Source organism: Bactrocera neohumeralis, chromosome 5 (genome assembly GCF_024586455.1).
Source record: "Bactrocera neohumeralis isolate Rockhampton chromosome 5, APGP_CSIRO_Bneo_wtdbg2-racon-allhic-juicebox.fasta_v2, whole genome shotgun sequence".
Lineage (NCBI taxonomy): Eukaryota > Metazoa > Arthropoda > Insecta > Diptera > Tephritidae > Bactrocera > Bactrocera neohumeralis.
The window spans coordinates 66,599,364-66,624,395 of NC_065922.1; the positions used below are offsets into that span (position 1 = coordinate 66,599,364).

General features: G+C 37.6%; 1 protein-coding gene across 1 annotated transcript in view; it reads right to left on the minus strand.

Annotated features, from left to right (window-relative positions):
• Positions 1-824: 824 nt before the first annotated feature.
• The window catches only part of LOC126760466 (nuclear pore complex protein Nup88), a 98,144-nt gene continuing 73,936 nt past the window's right edge, over positions 825-25,032 (minus strand). Inside the window, exons 3-12 of the mRNA XM_050476111.1 lie at positions 7,500-7,625; positions 5,593-5,857; positions 5,029-5,126; positions 4,789-4,957; positions 4,570-4,712; positions 3,473-3,576; positions 2,795-3,401; positions 2,581-2,740; positions 2,415-2,503; positions 825-1,171 (exon numbers count right to left, since the gene is read on the minus strand). Coding sequence (XP_050332068.1) covers positions 1,108-1,171; positions 2,415-2,503; positions 2,581-2,740; positions 2,795-3,401; positions 3,473-3,576; positions 4,570-4,712; positions 4,789-4,957; positions 5,029-5,126; positions 5,593-5,857; positions 7,500-7,625 — 1,825 coding nt within the window. The 3' untranslated portion in view covers positions 825-1,107. The remainder of the gene's footprint in view (positions 1,172-2,414; positions 2,504-2,580; positions 2,741-2,794; positions 3,402-3,472; positions 3,577-4,569; positions 4,713-4,788; positions 4,958-5,028; positions 5,127-5,592; positions 5,858-7,499; positions 7,626-25,032) is intronic.

A 25,032-nucleotide genomic window follows, 5' to 3' on the forward strand; every position in this document is an offset into this window, starting at 1 on the left:
ATAACGTTAGCCAAGCCAATCTTGCTTTACAGGTCTTGCTGCCTGCAGAACCTCATATGGAAAACGTTCAGAGCAAATACAGCGGTTCGCTGTTTTCTTCATAATGAGAGCTTAACATCAACACCGACGGATCAAAAATGTCTAATGAAGTGGGTGCCAGAATCCATTGTTCGGCGCTAAGTCTCAGGCGACCCTTCAAATTTCCGATATACTGTAAAATCTTTCAGGCGGAAGTCTTTGCTGTTAGAAAAGGTGACAAGAAGGTCCAAGCAGGTTTTTAGATAACTACTTCAACAATAACCAGGTATGAAAATACTATACTTACAGTCTTCGATGAGTAAATGATTTTCAGGCGATGCTAAGAGGAATCCTACGAATCTGTCTTATTTGAGTTCTGGTCATATTATGTAACAATGTTGGTGCTGTAATTTCTCTTTATGTAGGATACAAGTGACGTCGAATTGAAGTTGAAACACTGAAACTTTCACAAAGTTTGAGGCCATCAAACTTCTATTAAACGGTTGAGTGATGGCTTCGCGACAACAAAATTTAAAAAAAAGTGGGGAGAGTACCAAGCGTTGGAAATTAAAATTTAATTTTATAAAGCTTCACATTTCATTCCATAAATAACGGCCGACCGCTACCTTAATTTGATACGGTTTTGGTTCAGACTGAAAAAATGTGACTTCTGAGAAAAAAACTCAAAGCTTAATTAGAAGTGTACACGCGAGTTTTATAAAATCGAAGTAATTTTTAAATATTTGTTGCAAACTTTGCGAGTGAATATTTTTGGTTCCATCTTCAACTGCCGACCATAGTGCTGATTATGAGTTAAAACTGATGGACTTTGTATATATTTAACTGTAAACAACATTTGATTTTCTATGCACTTGATAATTTTGAGCATTTTATTTTAAATTATATCATTAGAAAGTAATATGTATGGATAAAAATTAATAAACAAAAAGCAAAATGAAACAAAACAAATGTTATTGTTTTGTCATTTTCGCGCTGGAAAACTAAACTAATTGGCTTAATATTCAACCATTAAAATTATATATTATTGTAGTAAGTGTTATTAAAATTCGATGATGTTGCACAATTTTATTAAACACCAAGCTGTTGGTTGATATGCTTGACATCACGGATTTGAGAGTCCACTTCGGCGGCACTGTAGAATAAGAGCAATGAAAACAGAGAGAGATATTAACAAACAAATGTAAATATTATTATTTCTTAATGGTTTTAGTAAACAAATAAAATATATTTTTAAAGCCTAATAAACAATATAAATTATAATACATTTTTAAATTCTTATAAACAAAAAATTTACTTTTGCACGAAATTTCTAATTATCAAAGCAAAATATTCTTATGCGTACTGTACACACAACACAGGGTGTAGAAAACTATGGCAGCTTATTTAAGATTTGTAAATTTCAAATGTAAGGTGTGTGTTTTAGGTGAAAAGCAAAAATATACAGAGTGCTTCAAATGTTATTTTTATGATGGCAGAAGTTGAAATTCTCAGTTTATGTTTAAATCAGATTTTATCACATGCTAAAGATTCACTACCTAGCTAACTGCTCCAAATTACATGCAGAAGGATTGTGATTTACTTGGATTGGATCCACAATAGTTCTAGCTGGCAAATGGTATTGTAGCATGTATGATTATTAAAGAAGAGCATATAGTTAAACAAAAACAGTGTATAAAGTAGTGTTGTACTTGTCAAAAGACTATAACACAGTCAATCACACGACGCTATTAGAAGAAATCGAACAATCAACGTTCTCTTCAGGGTTGAAGAGGTGAACCATGACTTATCCGAGTGGTCGGCACTCATTCATATTATTTTGAGGCCAAAATTCTAAGTTAACATGAAAAAGTACAAATTGGTTCTTATGTTCCATTGATAGCATTAAGATTCCGACTGTTAGCAATGTAGCATGTATCCTTCCATTTCGAATACGACCGCGATTACAAGGCAATGGACAGGTCATTCATAAATTACGCAGCGTAGGTATGGCCGCCTGGATGAAGAAGCTGCGGGTTCAGTGTGAGAACACTGCGTTCCATACAGAAACAGGACACCTCTTAATGTGTCCTGTCGAAACACTATGCAGTGAGGCCTGAGTGCATTTGGTTAGTGAGAAAATGCACTACTTTACAAGCAGTTCTTGCTAGGATTACTATAGGCTGACGATTTCGTAACCAACTCAGGACTACCATCATAGCTTCATTCGTACAACAGTCGGATGAAACTATCCGGAATGGACAGCAATTTTATTCCATTAAGAACTACATATCTATAACGATGGGGTTTCTATAATTGATGCGATTCCATGCTAATCCGTTTAACTGTGTGATTCTAACCTAATTCGGACAAATTTATATTGAATTACTTTGACTTACATCTGAATAAGTATCTCCTTAATGTTCTTCTCTTGACGTTCTGGTAAATGAAACGTCTTTTTCTTAGCGGTTTGATTATACTTGGAGATCTGTAAGAAAACCAAAAGGTATATTAAAATTTCCGTAATATTTTTTAATAAAAATATAAAATTCTAATAATAGTTACATGATAAGTTTGCTTGTTGATGGTATCGCGCGCCTTCTGCATAGAATTCGTCAAGGCTTTAGTCTCCTTATTGATACGTTCCACTTCCTGGGCGAATTCCTTATCAGCAATTGGATTGGTGGGTAGACGGGTATGTGCCTGGCGCACAAGATGCTGGCATCTATAACGAAAACAATGGTTATAAAATTAATAAAAACCATTTTCATTTGCTTACTTCTTCGTTATGATCTCCTGCTGATCGCTGATCTCCTCAAAACGCTCGGCCAGTCGATGCGCTGTCTCGCGTATATTCTCACGCTCCTTCTCTAAATCGGCAATCTCATGCTCCTGCTGCTCTTTACGCAACTTAATGGTGTTCACACGCTTTGTAATTTCAGCGCGCACCAATTCGTGTCGCTTCAAATACTGTGTGCGCAGAACCTCAATGGCTTGTGTGAGCAGCTCATAGCATTCCTGCGGATTTGGTGTGCTTGTTTTGTCTACTGAGAGTATGGGTTGTGTAACATCACGTTTCAACATGCTTTTGATGTGATCCACAAAGGAGGGCTCCAACATGCGATCCAATTCAGACTTGGCTTCCAATTTTGGCAATGATTTATCGGTTTCCTCTTTAATTTTCACTGTTTCCACAAGTATTTTTGGATCGATGATGAGTTTCAAGCTGATAACTTCACCGCTGCCGAGTAGTAGAACAACGCCCGAAGGCATTTGGAGTAGTACAAAGCCGAGTACGGCATTAATGCGTTCGCTGGCGTCGATTTTAGTGCACACGATATATTCGGCATTCGAGCCGATGGAGAGTGGACTGATGTCGGAGTCGACTGTGGAGAGAGAGTAGATGAGGATTCATTATTGCAATTACGTTTTTGGTAAGTGTGACTTGTTTACTTACCATCACTTTCTACGAAACGCTGCAGTTCGGAGATGAAATTAATGGTTATCGCATGCAGTCCGGCATTGTGATAGGCGAAATAGCGCATCTCATTGATGTAATCGCTGGAAATACGAAGAAAGGTCGAATAAGTTGGGATGTAACTTATAATATAAAGGCAGGCACCCTTAAGGTTGACCAATCGAAAATGCAAGCCTAACGGTACAATCCGAATACGACACAGGGCGGATTTACGACACTCAGTTCTCGTTCCCACGACAGTCGGTGCTAAGTAACAGTAACGGACTTGGATTTTTATCCGGCCAAGGACTGTGAACTCGGTACCATGCCACGAAATCGCTTCAGGAATGTTTTCTGCCGCTAGCTAACACTTTTATTTACTTTTCTTATTTGAAGATACAATTTTGACTCGATATTTTAGAAGCTATATTTGGTGTTGTTGTTGTGATGCACTATTAAACATTCATCATTTAGTTTCAAGAGCTCCCACGATACCCGGTTTTCGGTTATTAGTCCAAAGGCTACTATTTCGGTAATCTAACTCCGTTTGGATCGGTAAGTTTTAGGCTTCTTTTAGGAAAAGTTGATAGCTCATGGTCGCTATAATTCCATACCGGTTTTGGTTACGAGGATGATGAGATAATAGTATACAGGACACACTTCTATGTCGAAAGAACTCTTCTATATCGGAATAATTCGCCTATGTCGGAAAAACTCTCCTGTGTCGAAAGAGACGGCCTGCACGTCTCGTATTTTCAAAAAACCAATTAAAGAATTTTGTATTGTTACAAAAAAAAAAAAAAAAAACAACAAGAATAACTACATTTTGTACAGTAGGAGTTTAGCAATCGTCAATTTGTGGCTTTTAAAGTAAAAATCAATGACCCTTCATTTTAGTCTAACCTCGACGAAACCCGCACTTCTTCATTTTTGTAACAAGATGCAAACCTAACTCTCCCTAGACTTACAAAACATGGAATTTATAGGTCATTAGTTGATATTAGAGACTATACTTAACCTCCAAACTTAGAAGGGCAGGGTATACTACCTGCTAAACAATAAAGAGCTGATATAAGCCAGCTATAACTCATACAAACCGTTTCAAATATATAGGACAATTGTAGGTCTTCGATTTTGGGTCATCTTTTGGTAAGCCCAGTTCCAGCAATACGGTCTCTAGCACATGTACCGTGTATTCAGATGGATGTATGATCAAACTGGCGTCTACTTCGTTGAAGGACTATAAAAGAAGTGTACATTATATAAATAATTATATTTATTTACTGTAAATATTAGATTATGTCTCCTTTACAAACCTCCTCTGCCTCCTCGGCCTCGAGAAATAGTGCATGATGCAGCGTGCCATTCGCTTCGGCAATGACCAGTGTGGGCGGCAGAGATGGAATTACTAAAATGGCGCACGAGTCCATGCCATAATTATCGTGGCTCTGTGGCGTAATTGTTAGTGGACCTTGTAATCGTGGTCTGCGGGAGAGTATATGCCGTTGGTTAAAAATTTTCCTCTATAAATATGTATATATATCGGAAATACTTACTTGTGACTATCTAGTCCAGCCATTAGTACATAAATATTGCCATTCTCACGCAGCACAATAATGGGCCATTCAATGCATTCGGAATTCTGTGCGTTTTTCTGCATGAAATAATAATGAAAAGTGAGGTTAGCGAGAGAGACGTTTTGTATAAAGAGGTTTAGGAGGGTTTATGTGAAGCTCTATGGATCATTATTAGGACAGAACAGATAATTTTAAATTTGAGTTGTAAATTTTTTAGAACTACGGTTGAATTTCCATAACTCGAACTCTTGAATTGGCAATAGAAATCAAATTTCATATAAATTTCTTGCCATAACTCGAAGTGTCCCCAACTCGTATTTTTTTGTGGATTATGGTGATTTGAGTTAGGGAATTTCAACTGTATTTAATATGCAAAATACGAAACCGTTAAGTAGAAGTACATGATTTTTTTTAATTTTTTAAGTTGAAAAAGTCGAGTATAAAACTAAAATTTTCGCAATTCACATTACAAAACAAAATTCTTTTTTTTTTGTTTTCAGAAAACTACCGATTCAGGTCAATAGCAGTAAAATCACCACTTACATTTCCTGCAACAGTCTCATTAAAAGCCTTCGAGAGATTGCGACTATGATTTAGCGTATCATTCGTGGTATTGTTGTTGTTAATAGTTGTTGAGGAGTTCAAGACTGCATCATCCTTCGGGGCTACAGCAGGAGCTATATCAAAATCTACAGCGAATTCACCAAGCAGTAGGGCCGTTGGTAGTGAAGTATTAAGATTATTGTCGTTCTTCATCGGCACTGGGCCGACTTTCCATACGTGACGTAGAGTGGAATTATCATAAACGCTGAAAAGGCAATAAGAATTTTTGAAAATTATATAAATTTTTCGACGTAAAAGTAAATGCTATAGGAATAGTAAGTTTTATGAATGTAACTATGACCGGGCTTCAAAGCTCTTGCATTACCATTATGTATAGATGGAGAATTATTAGAGGATTATAGTACGCTAAGAGAGCTCTATAAAATGGCAGCAACCTTTGCGAGTTACGATGAGCAACTACAGAAGCATGGGTATACATACATATAATGAAAGCTTTAATTTCCATTAATAGCTTTATTGATTTTCTATTTTTAACTCTATGCTTCTAGATAGAGCTTTATCTTATTACATAATTTTCAGCAATGATCTTAAAAGTCTATTGAAGCTTTAAAGTATATTGTTCGAAAGAGTTATAAGCTTTAACTGTCTTAAGCTTTCACTAAATCCAAATGAGCAAATAAAAGATAAAGAAAAAATATTTTTGAGCGCAACAGCTTTTCATTGCGCAGTTGAAGGCAACTAAATGAATCAGTCGAAGTGGCTTTGAATCAGAGCTTGGAGGTTTCGTGCGAATTTTTGTAAATATGTTCGGTATTTTCAGCCGAAAGATTAGAATTCTTAGAGACTAGTTCAAAGCTTATTCGATTATGTAAGTCTTTTTCGTCACAACAACAACAACACAGTGAACTTGCTTTACTTTTGGTATCAGTTGTTCGAGGAACATCTTAGAATTTAAAATAGCGTTTCTAGCGACTAAATCTTCTTCACCATTCTTTTTGTTTGGGCTCTCGAAAACGACCTTGGAATTAGCTGAATTGAACATTAATGACTGGAAGGGTTGAAGAGGTTGATAGATGCCCTTGTGTTCATTTACAGTTGCTCTAGCTGTACGGCTTTTAAGAACACGGAACTAAGTACTATTTCTGATAATAAAAAATTTAAAGATTGATTGACCCTACTTTTCGAAAAAAATTCTAACCTCAAAATTCACTGGTAAAACTTTTAGTCATAATTAACCCTGGTCTTCGAGGTCATTTATTGAAAGCGTCGGCAAAAATTTTTGTCAGATGTGTTTAACAGTTCACCTTCTCGTAAAAGGATTTTTAAGGGGCCGTTCGGAAAAAAGTTCAAAACCTTTCCTGGTAGCGTTAGAGGGTTAAAATATTACGGTAAAATATTTCTGGAAGAATTTTTATATATGTATATATTTTGTTTTTATTTTTTAATACAATTTTGAATTTTATTTTATACATAAATTAATTATATTTTTCATATTTCTTTATTTTTTTATTTATACAAAATGAAGTAGCGTTAGAGTGTTAAAATATTACGGTTAAATATTTATGTAAGGAATTTTTCATACTTTTCATATTTTTTAATTTTTTTGTTTATTGTTTATTTTTATTTTTATATTTTTCAATACAACTTTTGAAAAAATTCTAACCTCAAAAAATTAAAAAAAAATTATGGCGGATAACTCGATGCAAGCTTAAAAATATATATTTGTTATATAATAGTCACTACTATTGACATTTATTATCGTAAAGCAATTGTTAAAATTGTTTTCTAGCAGACAATTATCGCGCGCCACCACTGTACTACATTGCGGCCTAGCATCTAAACAATAAATTAGACGCTTGGCTTAGAAAATACACTGCAACACTTACCGTATTGTATTGTCCGACAGCAGCACGAGCAGATGTGAGTCGGTAGGCGAAAATGGATGCCAACGCAGCTGACGCAGTTCCAGGTGTGGATTGTTGCTAAACAGTAGCGAGTCCAAATTAAATGCGCTGCAACAGAGAAAAAAGGAAAAAAGTGAGTAAAACAAGTGAAATTAGAGAAGAAAAAATTTAGGGAAAACAATTAACAAGAAATTACAAAAAAAGAGAGTTGTTGGTGGGTTGGAAGGCAAACCAAAACAAATGAAAGACAACAACAATGTAGCCAAACATTTAAGCAGTTAAAATATGAATATTTATTTCATTAGCCAAAAATGGTGGCTTACATAAGCTACTTGCCGCCGCTTGCCAGCTAAATTATGTAGTTTTGTTGGCTTAATGCGGTTTAAAATGTTAGCGCATAAATTCACTTAGAAAAGCCGCTTCTGAGCCAACAAACACTACTTATTGCCCGACACACATGCATATATAATTACAATCCTGCGCATGTGTGTGTGGCAGAAGAGTTGTTGAGGGAAATTCATAAGAAAAAAATTAGGAAAAAAGTAAAAATACAAAAAATTAAAAATATACAACATTATAACGGTATCAAACCAAGCTTCCTTGCGCTTCTTTGTGGTGTTTGAAGATCAGTAAACCCAAGGGAGGTTGCTTAAATGAGTTAATTTACCTGAACTAGCGCCAATGGTGGAATAAAAAGCAAAATCACATTTACAACAACACATGTGCCTATAAGCTTACAAAAATACAAATTTTTCCGCGCCCACAACTTTGATAAGCTCAATTTATGCGCGAAAATTTTCATAATGCAACGCGGAAGTCAACCAAGCCTGGCAGTTGGAGGGCGTTAGAGTGTCTTAAGTGTCTGAAAGAAGAAACTATAGCGCGCGTTTACTATAGCTGAACGCCCTGTCACACACACACAGATACACACATGTGTTGTTTATGTTAAATTATGCATAAAGTTACCAGGAAATTAGGGATATGCATGTGTGCGTGTATACATTCAAACTCATATGCGAAGACATTTATGCATCATCTCTTTCGCTAAGCCGTTGCCTTAATTATTTACACAGTTGTAGTGTTTACGCACTGATAAGCGCCTAAAAGGCGACATACATGGCTGCGTAAATGTGTAAGTTAAGGTTAAAAGCAACTTCTAATGTATTTTTTTTTTTAAGTTTTAGATCTTTGTGGCACTTGTGTCAATAACTGTGTCCATAAGAACCTGTGTATTTTAATATTTGATAGATGTCGCTTGCAGTCTGTCGCGCTCTATTTGTTCAGAGCGTCATGAATTAATACGAAAGATATATTATTTCAAGACTTTTTTAAATAAGGCTTTGTCGAGTCCCGACTCCAACGGAGTGGAGGTCTTTCTCTTTCTCTGCTACCCCCGGCTTGTACTGTATCGAATACTCTCAGAGCTGGATTGTTTTCATCCATTCGGACGACATGTCTTAGCCAGTCGTATATCTCGTACAGCTCATCGTTCCATTGACTGCTGTACTCGCCGTTGCTTATACGCAAAGGACCATAAATCTTCCGCAAAACTTTTCTTTCGAATACTGCTAAGGTCCACTCAGCTAATGATATTATTGGACGGGAATGATAAGGGTCCTGCAGAGTTTGGTCTTTGTTCGTCGAAAGAGGACTTTTCTTTGACTACCCATATATAAGGTCCAATTAGTTTGTTCACAGTGCGCTTTGATCTTTCACACAATACGCTCGATAGAACCTTTTATGCGATGTTTAGGAGGCTTATCCCACGTTAGTTGGCGCAGATTGTGGAGTCTCGCTTTTTGTGAGTTGAGCGGAGCACACTTAAATTCCAATCGTCGGACTTGCTTTCATCTAACCATATTCTACAAAGAAGCTGATGCATGCTCCTTATCAATTCTTCGCCGCCGTATTTGAATACCTTGGCCGGCAAACCATCGGCACTCGCTGTTTTGTTGTTCTTTAGACGGGTAGTTGATATTTGAAATTTTTAATGGTCGGGCAATAAAACGTCCACTCTATCGTCATCGATTGGGAAATCGGGTTCACCATCCCCTGGTATTATGCTTTTAGTGCCATTCAGCAGGCTGGAGAAGTGTTCCTTCCATAAATTTAGTATGCTCTGGGCATCGGTTACTAGATTAACTCTGGAGGTACTAAAAGTTCCGGTCTTGAACCCTTTTGGTAGTCGTCGCATATTTTAGTAGGATTTTCGAGTATCACCCCTGCCGGCCAGTTTGTCGAGCTCTTCGTACTCACGCATTGCGGACTCTCTCTTTTTTTATCTGCAAATGCGTTTCGCTTCCCGTGTTTGGTCTATTGCAATGTTGTGAGGTAGGCAGTCTGTTTTCTCTCCACTGTGACACGGCATTCCTCATCATACTAGCTGTTCTTTAGCCTTTTCCGAAAACCAATACTTTTGTTTGCAGTTGTACGTAAGGAGATTGAAGTGTCGTCCCACAATTCGCTTATACCGAGTTGCTGGTGAATGCTTTCAGAGAGTTAGAGTTCAAGTCGAGTGGAAAATCCTTCGGTTGTCTGTTGTGATTACAGTTTTTTGCCATCGAAGCTTCCTTATGTTTGCTGATGTGAGTTTTTTGCAGTACAGAGGCGGGTGCGTATCTTCGCTGCAACAAGATAGTGCGAGTCAATGCTAGGGCCTCGGAGCGTACGAACGTCTAAAACATTGTAGACTGTCTTTCGTCTGTCACAACATGATCGATCTGGTTGGTGGCTTTTCGATTCCGAGACAGTCAGGTAGCTTGATGAATTTTCCTCTGTTGGAATCTAGTACTACATATAATCATATTTCGGGCCCCGGCGAAGTCGATCTCAACCCGACCATTCGGCCAAAAAGGTACCTATTTTTTCCACCCCGGTGTTAAAGCCGTCAAGCACGATTTTGACATCGTGGCAGGGGCAGCTCTCATAGGTGTGCTCCAAGCGCTCATAAAAGTTCTTCTCTTCCGTCGGGACGTGGGCGCTAATCAGCGATATATTGAAGAACTTCGCTGTAAATGCTAGTACTTGGCAACGGAGTCTTTCTCCCCCACCACGAATTAACCACGAAACTTACTAGAGTATGGAGTATGGAGGAATACAGCAAAAAGTACACAAAATGATTTTGGATGATAGCAAATGAGGTTGATCGATAACTAACTAATGTTCTAAAGATATCAAAGGAAAGTGTTGCACATATCGTTTATGAAGTTTTGGGGTGCCGAGCGAACTGCAAATTGAGTTACAAATAAATTAACCTGGTGGGAAAATTGGATGATTTAGGATTGTTTCCGCATCCGAATTTTCGATTCTTTCTGAACCTATGGTTCAAGAGAATGCTCTGTGGTATGAAAGTTAGTGATGATGCAGAGGCAATCGTTGATACTAAGACCTATGATATATGATTTGCTACAAAATCTTATGATTAAAAAGTGCTATCGAATGTTTCGAAGATTTTTATAATACGAGTGTGTAAAAACAAAAAATAACGAGAATTTTAAAATTAAATATTAGCGGGTTTCTATAGTCCAAATTTTTTTCTTGATATTACATACTGCTGAAGTATGATACAATTTACAGCTGTATTCATTGCTTGCTTTGTCTGTAGCAGTCCCTAAAGTTTGACGTGCTTTTATTGGCTTGGTGATTTTTGTTTGTTAAAAGAAATGTATCAAGGAATTTGCTCGTGAAATTTTTGCCAAAAACAATACTGTAACGATGACCTGGCGCCAACCGTGTGACTTATTCCTATTTCCAAAAAACGGGCCGTCGTTTTACAAGCTTATTAGACATTAAAAGCGCATCATCGAAAGAGATGTTTTACACAAAACATCGAATTTGAGAAGTGTTTCGACGTTTGGAAGAAGTGTGGGCATAAGTCCTTAATATCGAATGGGCATATTTTGAAGGCGACAGCATTAATGTAAACGTATGAAAGAATATTTTTTCAAAAAATTCAAATTCCCTTTAATGTTTGAACACATCTTGCTTATAATAGATGTATCGCCCTCTATAACAATTATTTTTAGCAATCAAATCTAATTTTATCAATTTTATAATTTTTTTCTTTAAAAAGCTATGCAATTTTTAGCTCAGATTTGTTGTTGTTGTTGTTGAAATGAAGTGGCAAAATTTTTATTATTTTTTAATCTTATAATAGAAGTAAATACTTTCAGATATACATATAGTATGTACATACGTAGCTAGTAATAACAGCTTGTTTATATTTTTCATCAAAAGTTACTTATACGCCCTGCATGACCATATGCGAATTCGTAAATTGTAAATATAGGAGTATATTTAAGAAAATTTTACATGTTTATTAACTATATGTGACGGAGTTGCTATACTGCAAAAAACATATTTTTTTGCGTTAAATTTTAGAAAAAAGTTGTAAGAAGAGGCAGCAACTTTGTTAAGAATAATAGTTAAAATCACTTGCATATTGTTTGAGGCTTATAACTCTTTATGCTGCTAATTTTCGACAATTGTTGCCAAAACAACCCTTAATAATTTGCATATTTAATGATGGCTCCACCCATTAATGGTCCGCAGCAGCATCTTTTTCCACGATTTTTGTGTGAGTGGAAACAACTTCATTGGACATGTGACACATGCGGAGGCACAGAAGACACACAAACACATAGAAAAAATTTGTACACGCATACATACATATATTTTACACACATACACAGTTGTATGTAAATATCCGACCAGCATTATCCCAACTCAAGGATATGCGCGAAAAAATGTCAAATGAATGTAAAAGATTGCCATAAAGTACATTTGAAAAGCGTCCAAAAAAGGATAATGTAAGGCAAAACCGAAAACAAGAAAAGAAATGAGCGCTGACAAAAAGCGTACAACAACAAAAGCAAAAGCGTGCAACTGATACTTTTAAATGGTGTGTTTTAAGCATGTATTGGTATGGAATAAGCCGCGGGGGACAGCGCAACGCGGTCAGAAGCAAATGCAAATGGGCAGCGGGCGCACACCATGCACTCATACATACATATTTTGAAATACAGACATTTATATATTAATACGCATATATTTAGCGCAACAAATCTTCGGTAATGACACCCAGTTGGCGCACACTAACATATATACACACATACATATATAAATACATGCATATATATATACATGCATATATACATACATATATGTATATACATGCTGCGTGGCGCGTTATGCTAAGCAGCTACCAGCGCTTGCCTAACTTTTTTGCATTTTTTTTTGGGGGGGAAAATCTACAAATTTTTAGCGAATTTTTTTCGCCTGCGTGTTTGAGCAGCTTCGGCTGCGGTTACAGTGACAGTAGTGGTCGCTGCTCATTATGCGCATTTGCCGCAGGACATGTGAGTGCCACTGTATTTGAGAGCGCGTGTGTGTGTGTTTGAGTGCGACAGCGGACGCTGGCCTTTTATTTCGGCTAATAATTTTAATTTTATTTAAAATTATGTTCCGCTGCCACAAATGCACTCTACTGCGTGGCTAATGCGTCGTCGTTTCGGAGAGACAGTGGGTGCAAAATGTAGTAGTGGAACAAAAAAATAAAGAAAAAATAAATAAAAATGCAGAAATAATGCAAAAAAATTGCAATGTGGTTCCTAATTTTACTAAAAAAAAAATGCATGTGTGTGTAAAAAATGCACAAAGTGCACTCCACACGCTAATAAAATATGCTGGTAACTGCGAAAAAGCGGAAATAAATTTTATTTTTGGCAATCTCTTGGTATTCACTTGCTATTCAAATATCGCATTTGCAATCTAATGGATGCCACATAAAAAAAAAATATTTAAATAAGAAGAAAAAATGCAAAAAAAAAAAAAGATGTTAAAGTTAAAGAGGAAAGCTTACAATTTTATTTTTTCGGCATAATTAGCTTCGTTGGCATGTTCGTGGAATGTGTCGGGTGCGGTTCTGCGGAATAACTTCGTGTTTGCCGAAGTTTGCGCAGAATTTTTTTGTTAGTTTCGAACTTTTCAGTATAAAGTTAATAAAAATGACTTTATTTTATATAAAAACTTGATTTTGTAAAATGTCATATAGAGACAGAACGAAACTTCAACGATTTTTGGTTGAAGCTTGGACATACGAGGTGTGTTCAAAAAGTATCGCGAATTTTGTGTTTTTTCAAAAATTATTTATTTATTCATGAATATCTATTTTGTCCCCTTCAAAGTAATCCCCATGAGATATTATACACTTGTACCAACGGTTTTTCCAATCTTCGAAGCACTTCAAAAATCATTTTTTTTTTATCTTCTTCAGCTCCTCCTTCGATGCCGTCTTTATCTCGTCAAGAGAAGCGTAACGTCATCCTTTCATGGGCCTCTTCAGTTTAGGGAACAAGAAAAAGTCACAGGGGGCCAGATCTGGGGAATACGGTGGCTGCGGCATCATTAGTTTGTTTTTTTTTTTGGCCAAAAAGTCGCGCACAAGCAACGATGTGTGAGCAGGGGCGTTATCGTGGTGCAAAAGCCAATTTTTGTTCTTCCACAAATCCGGGCGTTTCTGGCGGATTGCTTCGCGCAAATTGCGCATAACTTGCAGGTAATATTCCTTATTGACCGTTCTTCTCTGTGGCAAGAACTCATGATGCACCACGCCCCTGCAATCGAAGAAAACTGTCAGCAAACTATCGCGATTATTTTTGAACACACCTCGTATCCATATCGTATCAAAGTTTCAAACTTGGCGATTTTTAAAGAGTTACATAAAGCTGGTTTAAACTTGGCGTTTTTATCTGAAACTTGACATTCTGGCATGATCTGATTAAACCAAAGCCTAAAAATTGATAATAAAACGAAGAGTAAAATTTATTGACGTACATATATGTGTTGTCAGCTATGGAAGAAGAACGCAATTTTTTTAACAAAGCCGCAACTTTCATGCAGAGCATAATCTTTTGATGAAGATCCAGGTGAGAGAGCAAGAGAATTTTGTCGAATGTTTCCATGTAACCCCTTTTCGCGTGGTCGAGGTCATAAAAGTCAACGACACTCTTAAAAGGAGGAGAACAAAACTCTTTTTTGTTCAAATTTAATCTTATTTTAGCATAAAGACACCACCACTTTTAACGTCGGTTACACTGAAGCTATAATACCCTTTACAAGTACAAAATATTCTATACAAACATTTAAGTTTGGTCTGTTTGTAATCCAGCTTCAATCTGATCAATTTCTTCGAATTCTAGCCTTAAGGCGGTATTCTCATGTAATCACTTCGAAAAATCGATTTTTTTTTTATTTTGACAGTAAAACCTATTGAAAACATGCTGTGAAAAATTCAGACCGAAATTCATAGTCTTTGATAAGTTACAGCTCATAGTCGCCGACGTGTCGTAAGCGACTGTCTACCTGTCTTACTGTCTTAAACGCATTTTTCTCGAATCATCATTTTCTGAAACTGTCAGGGTCCTAAAAAAGAAAAGTATTCAACCGATTGCTTTAAAATTTAAATATGTTCTTCTACTCATTTATAGTTATCGTCCCTACCAGAATTGTTTATTTTCGAAAATATTTTCTTATTTTTTTTAAACGATTTTTAACGAAAAAAAACAAGATTTTCGTGACTTTTTTTGAAGTTCGACATTTTTTTTTTAATGAAATTGATTATATTTGGTAGGGACGATAGCCGCAGAACTACTGAATAATAATCCATTCGATTTTTTTTTATTTCAGACAACATGAACAGCCGTTATCACCATGACCAGTGAACTACTTTTTTTTGTTGGGGACTACTTTGATTAAAAAATATATATATTAAAAATGTAAAAAAAAAAAAAAAAAAAATTTTTGTACATTTCAAAATACAAATAAAAATATATTAAAAAATTAAAATGATTGAATTTTGTTGTCGCATAAAAAAAATGTTCCAAAAAAGTGGTAAAATGTATGCGTTCACATGAGAGTACCCCCTTAAACAATATTCTATGCCATATTTCTTGAAGGCATCTCGTCAAATACAAAGTTTTGCATACAAGGCCAAGTTTTGTTCGATCAGTTTGTATGACAGCTATAACTTTTAGAGATCCGATCTTGTGGAAAAAAGTATTCATAGCGATATCTGATAAGCTTAACAAAATTGTGTTTTTCAAGCGTTTTCTTACAGCTACTCAAAAAAAAAGAGCCTTTTTCTTGATCATTACAATAGACGCACTTAGGCTTTTAAATTTTTTATAAGAAAATACTTTTTTTAACTTAAATTTTTGGTTCGTGTTAATATTTGATTTATTAAAAATAAAAAAATAAAAATAATTTCAGTAATGAGTACTGCCTCCTTTGTTAGTAATAACTTCATATACCCGGTCCTTCATAGAATGATACAGGGAATCTATGTAGGTCACGGAAATCTCGCTCCAAGCACGTTTAATAGCCGCAGTTTATGTTTCCTTATCTGCGTATTGCTTTCCGCTTTCGTATACCTTCCGTGTTAGCCAGCAACAAATATTTGCAATTACGTTAAAATCTGGAGAATATGGTGACATTAACGTTTTTACTCGAAATAAACGACTTTACTACTCGAGCGTTATAATAGGAGCTTTGTCTTGTTGCATAATCTAAGAAATTGGTGCAAAGAGATCACTTCATTTTGTAAATACGGACTCCAACAATGTTTTTAAGTGATTGCCGTTCATCTTCTGAACGATAAAAATCAAGTCATTTGTTCCATAAAACGTGATGTCTCCCCACACCATGACTCCACCTTCTCGGCTGTGGTGGCGACTTGTATGTATGTATATAACTCATCTTTTCTACAAATCGTGATAATAGTATTGAAAGTCATCAGGGCAGAAGCCGAAATTGAAGCAATTCTAACAATTGCGTACTGATTGTTTAGATAGTCCTTTTTTTCCTTTAAAGTGTTTGCCATATGCTTCTGGATCCTTTAAATATCTATCAACGGTTCTAGAGATGCGTTTTATCTATTTGGCCATGTCTCGATTTGATAGTCCTTGGGTGTGAAAAAAGTCTACTTTTTCACGTGCCAATAAGCTCAGTATAGTAGCTTTCCCCAGTGGGCTGGGGGTAGAATTTGCCCGTGGTAAGGTATGCCTGTCGTAAGAGGCGACTAAATCCATATGTCTCTACTTTTGGTTTTCCTAGAAATTTCAGCATAGTCTTTGTCAGAAATAGTGCTATAATACTCATCTTGAAATGATATTATAGACTTTGATTGAGATTCCTTCTAATGAAAAGACATTTGAGGTTCAAGCGACAAATGTCACCAGTCATTGAGTTGTGGGATGCTCGGTCTGACTGGAGACTTAAGTCTGGTACCACGGGGAGCAGTTAGCACTTGGAGTTCGCCCCTCTGTTCATTGCTTTTGGCCCTTTGGGGAGACTCGTGGTGGCTGAGGTTTAAACCTAAAGGCAGGTAGGATTAAACACGAAAAGCTCCGTCAGGATCGGGAAGGACCTCTCCGAGCCGTTCGATACCAAACGAGGTTTCAGACAAGGCGACTCCCTATCGTGCGACTTCTTCAACCTGCTCCTGGAGAAATTAGTTCGAGCTGCAGAACTAAACAAAGAAGGGACCCTCTTCTATAAGAGTGTACAACTGCTGGCGTATGCCGACGATATTGATATCATCGGCCTCAACACCCGCGCCGTTAGTTCTGCTTCTCTAGGCTGGACAAGGAAGCACAGAAAATGGGTCTGGTAGTGAACGAGGGCAAAACGAAATATCTCCGGTCATCAAACAAACAGTCGTCGCACTCGCGACTTGGCTCTCACGTCACTGTTGGCAGTCATAACTTTGAAGTTGTAGATAATTTCGTCTATTTAGGAACCAGCATTAACACCACTAATAATGTCAGCCTGGAAATCCAACGCAGGATTGCTCTTGACAACAGGTGCTACTTCGGACTGAGTAGGCAATTGAAAGTAAAGTCCTCTCTCGACGAACAAAAACCAAACTCTATAAGTCGCTCATAATTCCCGTCCTGCTATATAGTGCAGAGGCTTGGGCGATGACAGCAACCGATGAGTCGACGTTACGAGTTTTCGAGAGAAAAATTCTGCGAAAGATTTATGGTCCTTTGCGCATTCGCCACGGCGAATATCGCATCCGATGGAACGATGAGCTGTACGAGATATATGACGACATTGACATAGTTCAGCGAATTAAAAGACAGCGGCTACGCTGGCTAGGTCATGTTGTCCGGATGGATGAAAACACTCCAGCTCTGAAAGTAGTCGACAGTACCCGCCGGGGGAAGCAGAGGAAGAGGAAGACCTCCACTCCGTTGGAAGGACCAAGTGGAGAAGGACCTGGCTTCGCTTGGAATATCCAATTGGCGCCACGCAGCGAAAAGAAGAAACGACTGGCGCGCTGTTGTTAACTTATAATCGCGTAAGCGGTGTCTACGCCAATTAAGAAGAAGGTAGGATTAAAAAATTCAATTCAGTGTGGAGTCGTTCCGGTCGGGTACCGGACCCACAGCTTGGCAGAACTGATCGGCCTCGAACCCGACCAAGGTGGAACAGGTGTCCAGATGTAATTAGTTCAATATCCCGACAGCATTAATATTAGAATTCCACAACAACTCATGTCTATGCACAGCACGTGACACTTAACCGAATAAAGTTCATGTTTCCGTATATTTGGGTCTTGGACCCCGGAAAAGAGAGGCTTTTAGAAGCCGGCGGGAGCTTTAGCCTCAGTAGACTTTCTCAAAACCAGTTTTTGCGGGCTTTTTCAGGCTACAAAAAAATTACAGCTGTTTCTGTTTGATAAAAATAATATTTTTGTCTAAAAAATACTCGAACATTGTTCAGCGGTTCATTAAACTCGACTCAAGTTATAGCATAATTAGCCGACAAAGTGCACGCGACCACAAAAATGAGGTTTAACTAGTCGTCAGCTGGCGTAAAAGCTTCCAAAAGCTGCTGCATAAAGTGTATTAACTCCTTCAATTCCCACCTGAACTTCTTGAGTGCCATAGAGCTCCCTACTCCTTCATTTCGTATACCACATTATTTAGCGAACACGTACGCATTTACTTTGACAGTCGTGCTTTTTTGTTGCGTTTATTTGCAACAGAAGATGTTTTTGTCAACCTTTGACCCACCACTGCCACAACGTGTGCTGCACTGCAATAACGGTAAAAGACGCTGACCAAATGTGGACTTAGGACGTGCTTTTAATTTTTAAAACGGCTTTTAAAAACACGCGATAAAACACATTGACAGTTAGCGTGGACGAAGCGAAGCGGCTGGAGCGCGCCGGAAGTTGAGATGAGTCGCGCGCGAAAAGGGGGAACAACAAGCTACTACAAATCTGTTAGAGCTTAAATTTTATAGACTGCACACAGAAATCCCCGACTCCCATTTGTAATTTTTTAAAAGCACCCAAAACACAAACACACATAAAAAGGAAACGCAAATAAATAAAAGAAAACTAAATATATGAGAGCGCAAAAAAGGCAGCGAGATAAACAAGTGCAAATGAATATGGTTAGCAGCAAGTGAAAACAAAAGAAAAAAATAATTTCAGTGCAAAATAAAATATGCAAAATGCTGGAAAAAATATGCCAAAGCAGCGGTCAGCGCGCTGAGCCGCACACATAAAAATCGTGTAAAACGTGCATTTACATAATGAAGAATATGTCCTGCTGCCGCCGCGTAAGGACACATGCGATTTACAGCGCAGAGGCGTTAAAAAAATGTGCCATCAAATGAAATAAAATATGGAATGGCAAACTAAAAGCATATACACACACACACATACACATGTAAGCGCGCGCAAGACGTTGCTGTCGAGGGAATTAGCAAGCGTGGTGGCGCTGTGCGGAGTGGGTTAGGAGTAGTGCCAGTCAAGCAGCCGCATATGCGTTTAAATAGATACTGGCGCTGAGTACGAAATAAATGTAATTATTCTGCATGTGTGTGTATATGCGCATAATTTATAACTCTATTTTAAATTTAATTTATAACTACAGCACAGCAGAGAAGTTGTAGTTGGTCCGGTAATTTTGAGAAAACTGACATTGCATTTATTTTACAATATATGAAAGATTATCAATTTTATTGATTTATGGCTATTATATACATTCTAGTCCAATAAGAGTGATGTGATTTCTTAATAAGAACACACTAATTGTTAGGGAAACTAAAATTTTTTATTTAATGTGAAGTACGATCAATACAATTACGTTCTGAATATACAAGGTGCGTTCCATAGTAAACAGGACTTTTCGAATCTAGCGCACCCTGGTGGCGCCATCTATATGTCACCTGGTGCGTTAGAATCTGCTATCTTTATCGATTGTCCAGTGAGAATTTCATGACATTTCATTGATTGGAAGTGAAGTTATTGCGCTTTAAGTGTCAGTATGTTTGTGTTATCGGTGCGAAATTGAGCTTCGAACAAAGAGCCAAAATTCAATTTCGTTTTAAAATTGGTAAAACTTTTATCGAAACGTTTCAATTGATGAAACAAGTTTAGGACGGTGATTGCCTATCACGTAGCAGAGTGCACGAGTGGCTTCAACGTTTTCAAAGTGGTCGTGTGGACATAAATGACGATCAACATGTGCGCCAATCAAAATCCGTGATCACCGAAAATTCCATCGAAACTGTGCGTGAATTCATCAAAAATCAGCCGAAATCATCATTTAAATTCATGGAAATGGAATTGAACATCTCCAAAACATCGATTTATTGCATTTTGACCGAACATTTGGGCTTACGAAAGGTGTGTGCACGGTTTGTTCCGCACAAATTGACTGACGACCAAAAATTGCTCAGAATCTAACATTCGATCGACGCTTGTGACCGATTATTTGACCAAAAATCACATTTTAACCATTAACCAAGCACCGTATTGACCTGATATGGCACTGGCGATTGCTTTCTTTTCGAAAAAATAGTTGCCACATGAAAGGAAAGCGTTTCATGTGTTCTTGAGGACCATTCCAATTTTTTGCACCGGCATACTGGCGGCTATACCGGCCAACGACCTAAAACACTCGTTCGACATACTTTTTACCAGCAAAAGCTGTATTGAAGCAGAAGACTATTTTGAATAAATTAAATTGATTTTGCCGAAAAAAAAGTTGGTTATCATTCTGTTTTTTTTTATAGTCCTCTATATTGATTGTAATATCATTCAAATGGCCTCACGACTTTTTTGCAGGAACGTTGTTTCGATGAATAATTTGTAGTATTTTTTCCACTAAATCAAGATTTATGTCACAAGTTTTTCAATATTGACTTCTAAAGCTTGAACAGTGTCTGGCTTATTGCTAAAGACCAATGACTTCAAATAGCGCCACAAGAAGTAGTCTAATGGTGTTAAATCATTCTGTGTTCTTGGGGGACATGCAGCGTCACAATTTTTTCAAATAATCGAATTTTCAAACATATCTAGCAATAATTCGGTTATTGCACGTGCAGTGTGGCACGTATTCACATCTTGTTGAAACCAGAAGTTGTCAAGATCAACTTCAACCACTTGCAGCCATAAAAAGTTGGTTATCATCGATATATACCACTCTATATTGATAGTAACGGTGTCACCAACTGTCAATTTAGGTGAATGTAATGGTTGTTTATAAATAATTTGTAGATTTTTTTCGACAGTTTTGTTTATTTACCACACCACTCAGATGAAAGTGAGCCTATTCGGAGATGATAATTTTCTTAAAAAAAATCGTTATCGTTTTCAAGTTGTTCCAAAACAAAATCATGACGTTTACGGTGGTCCAATGGCTTCTGTTCTTGAGTGAGGTTACAGGGTATATTAATTTAGGTGATCTTATCATAGTAAAATGTGATCGTTTCATATGCTATCATTAAATTCTTTTAAAGGCCGAGTTATGAAGTAGTATTCTTGTCGAGTCAAATACAAGCAAGTTACTGACTTCCGAGATATACATACATACATATACTATATGTCTTTGCAGGAAGAGAGTGAAAAAAATACTTTGCGGGTTCGTTAATTGGACCGTCTAATGGATGTTGTATATTTAACTAATTTAATTTAGAATTTTTTTGTAAGCTCTTCTGAAGGTTCATGGAAGGTGGCTCTGCTTAAAGCCGATATTGATAGGTTTGAGCTGTAGAAGAGTGTATTTTCTATTATTCTTTTCCAAAAGGAAGGTTTAAAAAGCCTTCGCACCATATAGAGATCGTCATCCTACGTGAGTGGTGTACCCACTACCCTTCTACCCTGAATATTTTAGTAAACTAGCCGATTAGTTGCATGTTGAACATGTTGAGTGTCCCATTGCTCCACACTACGCCTGCAACAACTTCACAGGAGTATTTGTTGGTATTTCAGCTTAATTCAAGGGAGTATCTTCGTCAATTTCTACGAATTTAGGATTCATCAGCGCCAGCTCACACTACCATCATCGACATGTTCGAATTAGGTTACGGTCTGCTGTCATAGCCACCCTTTTCTCTAGAATTTGTTAATTTTCTATTCAGGTAAATTAAAAAATTAAGTTAAAAAGATATTACGTTGAAAAATAAATCTACATTCTTTTAAAGCTTTCACTTTTTTTAGGTTAAGTACTTATCGGAGCACCTTCCATATAACTCTATCCTACAAGCAAATCGCTTTATTCAGTCGAAAAATGTTTTATTCTCAATAACTTGTCAAGATCTGTATAATATCTGACCTTTCCATTCCATTATTTTGTTAAAGATAGATGTGTCATTTTTATACAAAAGAGTGTACATACTTTCAAGAGAACCCTTTTTAAGCGATACTAAGAGGGCTGATTATATTGAGACTGTCCTGTACTGATTAAATGTGCATCCTATCTTTTTGGAGGATATGGGTTCGAAAACATTATACTTATGATCATAACCAAAAAGTAGTTTTCTTCAATCCTCAACAGACCCTTCGAATTTAGAATTATAAAATATAAAAGATCTCATAAAATTTTTCAGAACAGAAAATTTATATAATATATACTTAGGTTTGTATTAATTATATTTGATTAAACGGACCAGTATTCAATATACTGCAGATTTATTATTATTTGACATAGTATTCGCAATTCATCAGATTCTGCGAATGTAACACCAACCAACTTGACTGGATATATAAAAGCTGAAAGTAATTTGGGTCTGAACATCACCAAGTAAAGTAACCTATCTAGTTTAAAATTTTTGGTGTGCAAAACAGTAAAAGAGAAGGGAGAATGATAACATTTTATACAGATTTTGCTTAGGGTTTGTAAATTTATTTATATGTATGAGCGCCAGTGAGTGATACCAGTTTTAAAAAATATTCTTCCCATCAAAACAAGTGGATTTATCTAACGAGTTTACAGCAAAATACGAAATTTATTTGACTTTCGGTTTGAATGCAAAAAAGTACGCACTTAGAACATAGCAAAGCGGGTGAAAAATCGCACAAAACGCGAAAAAGCGCGAAAGCAAACATTTACTTAGGCTTACCATATCGGCGTGTGTAAATTATTTTCGTTGAGTCGCGCATTCGCCAGCAATAAAAAAAATAAAAAAAAAAAACAAAATGATGATGCGCTCAAATTAATAGTGAGAGAATTTATATTTACAAATCGCCATTTCGCGTACATTTAGCAATATCCACGAAAACATAGCAAAACAACAGAAAAAAACGCGAAATTGTGGTTTCTAAAAAAGCAGGTGCTTGAAAATAAATAAACAAGCGCGGCGCAGCGCGTCAGTTGGCAGCACTCGAGCGCGCGTTGCAAACGTCGAAGGCAGTCGAAGGGTAGGCGTGAGAAATGCCATCGACCGAAACGCCGAGCAGTGAAATGGCGCAATCGCCACACAAATTGTTGGAATTTACGCGCAAACACCGATACTTAACCCGTTAGCCATAGCTAAGCGAGCGCGCGAGCTGCAGTTTAGTTTTCGATGGTAAATTGCGGTAAACAACAATAATGGCAAACAAGAAAAACGCGCACAAAGGTGTGCAAAACAGCTACAAAACAATACAGAGGCGCGCGTTGGCAGGCGGCGCGGCGTGTGAAATGTGTTGGCGCGGGGCTCTGAACGTTTTGGTGCACTGGTGGGAGGCGCGCACCTGGAAAGCGGTTAGTGCGCTGTTGGGCTGGTAGATGGTGCGCGGCTGGAGGGAGGCGGGCGCGTTGATGCGCTGGTGGGTGGCGCATAGAACGCGATAAACGATAATGGCTTCGATGATTATGCAACGGCACGTTCCTCAGCGAAAGCATGCAAATGAGCGCGCTGAAGGTGTGTGTAGTGCGCGCAACATTGGCGGCGGTGAACGATTAATGCTATATGTACGCGCGCGCTGTGTGGCTGTCTGTTTATATGAAAATAGCCAAACAAATTACAAATACAACGTTTATGTGCGACGCCGCGCCACTATTAGAATGGTAGATTTAAAGCGTTTTTAGGTTTAGTTTTTGTTGTCGCTGCTGTGCGCGCTGGCATCGAGATTGACTGCGCTACGTAGCGCTGCGGGTTTGGCGCTCTGTTCTGTTTGTAATTACAAACAAATTCAACGAATGTTTCCCCACTCTCAGATTTAACCCTTACTAAACGCTTCTCATACTCCACTTTCGGCTGTGGTGCGCCACACAAATCGCTGGCAATAAGTTACGATTTTTATGTGTGTACGTATGTATGCATGTGGCACGCGTATATTCTGGCCACTTGTGGCCGCAACGCGGTTAGGCAGATAACAAGTGGCCAGCAACGGTGAAAAGACTTTGGCGATGGCATGACAGCGAAAATTGATGTTTTGCGGGTTTTGTAAACAATTGGCTGTGGCTTTTTGGCATTTTGGAGTGCTCAGGTGGGAGCGCTAAATATATTTTTTTAGTAAAAGTACCAAATTGACGTTAACACTTGTAATGTTTTGAGCGGCTGTATGGGAGGTATGTATGTGTGATCGCTTTGGATGTAAGCGCGCTCTAAGGGTTCCGAGGGCATTGAGTGGCCGCGTGAAGCGCATAATTAGTCCAATTTACGCGCGATTCAATGCAAATGCATAAGTACAGTATATAACTGTATTTCTGGATAGGTAAATTTATTCCACAGGTCTCTTAAAATTGAGTGAAATTTACTAACAGTGCAATAGAAAAGTAAGCAAACGCGAAGTTCGGCCACAACCTAGGGTATCCAAGCTCTCTAAATTCAAATAATGGGTTGTCAAAAAAGTCTTGCGGTATTTGTATTGAATTTTTTTTTTTACTGAAATTGAAATGAATTTTTGATGACTCATGCCCAGCTCTTGACCGATGCTACGGCTGCTACTATGCCGGTCTCTTTCGACCAATTCAGCGATTTTATCGCAATTTTCGACGACAGGCCTTCCGGAGCGTGGCGCATCTTCGACCACCTCTACACCTGAACGAAAACGCTGAAACCATCGTTGTGCGGTGGAAATGGAAACTGTATCGGGTCCATAAACTGCACAAATTTTATTGGCGGCTTGAGATGCATTTTTGCCTTTATCGTAGTAGTACTGTAAAATATGCCGTATTTTCTCTATATTTTGCTCCATGTTTGCGACGCTATAACTCACGAACGACTTAAA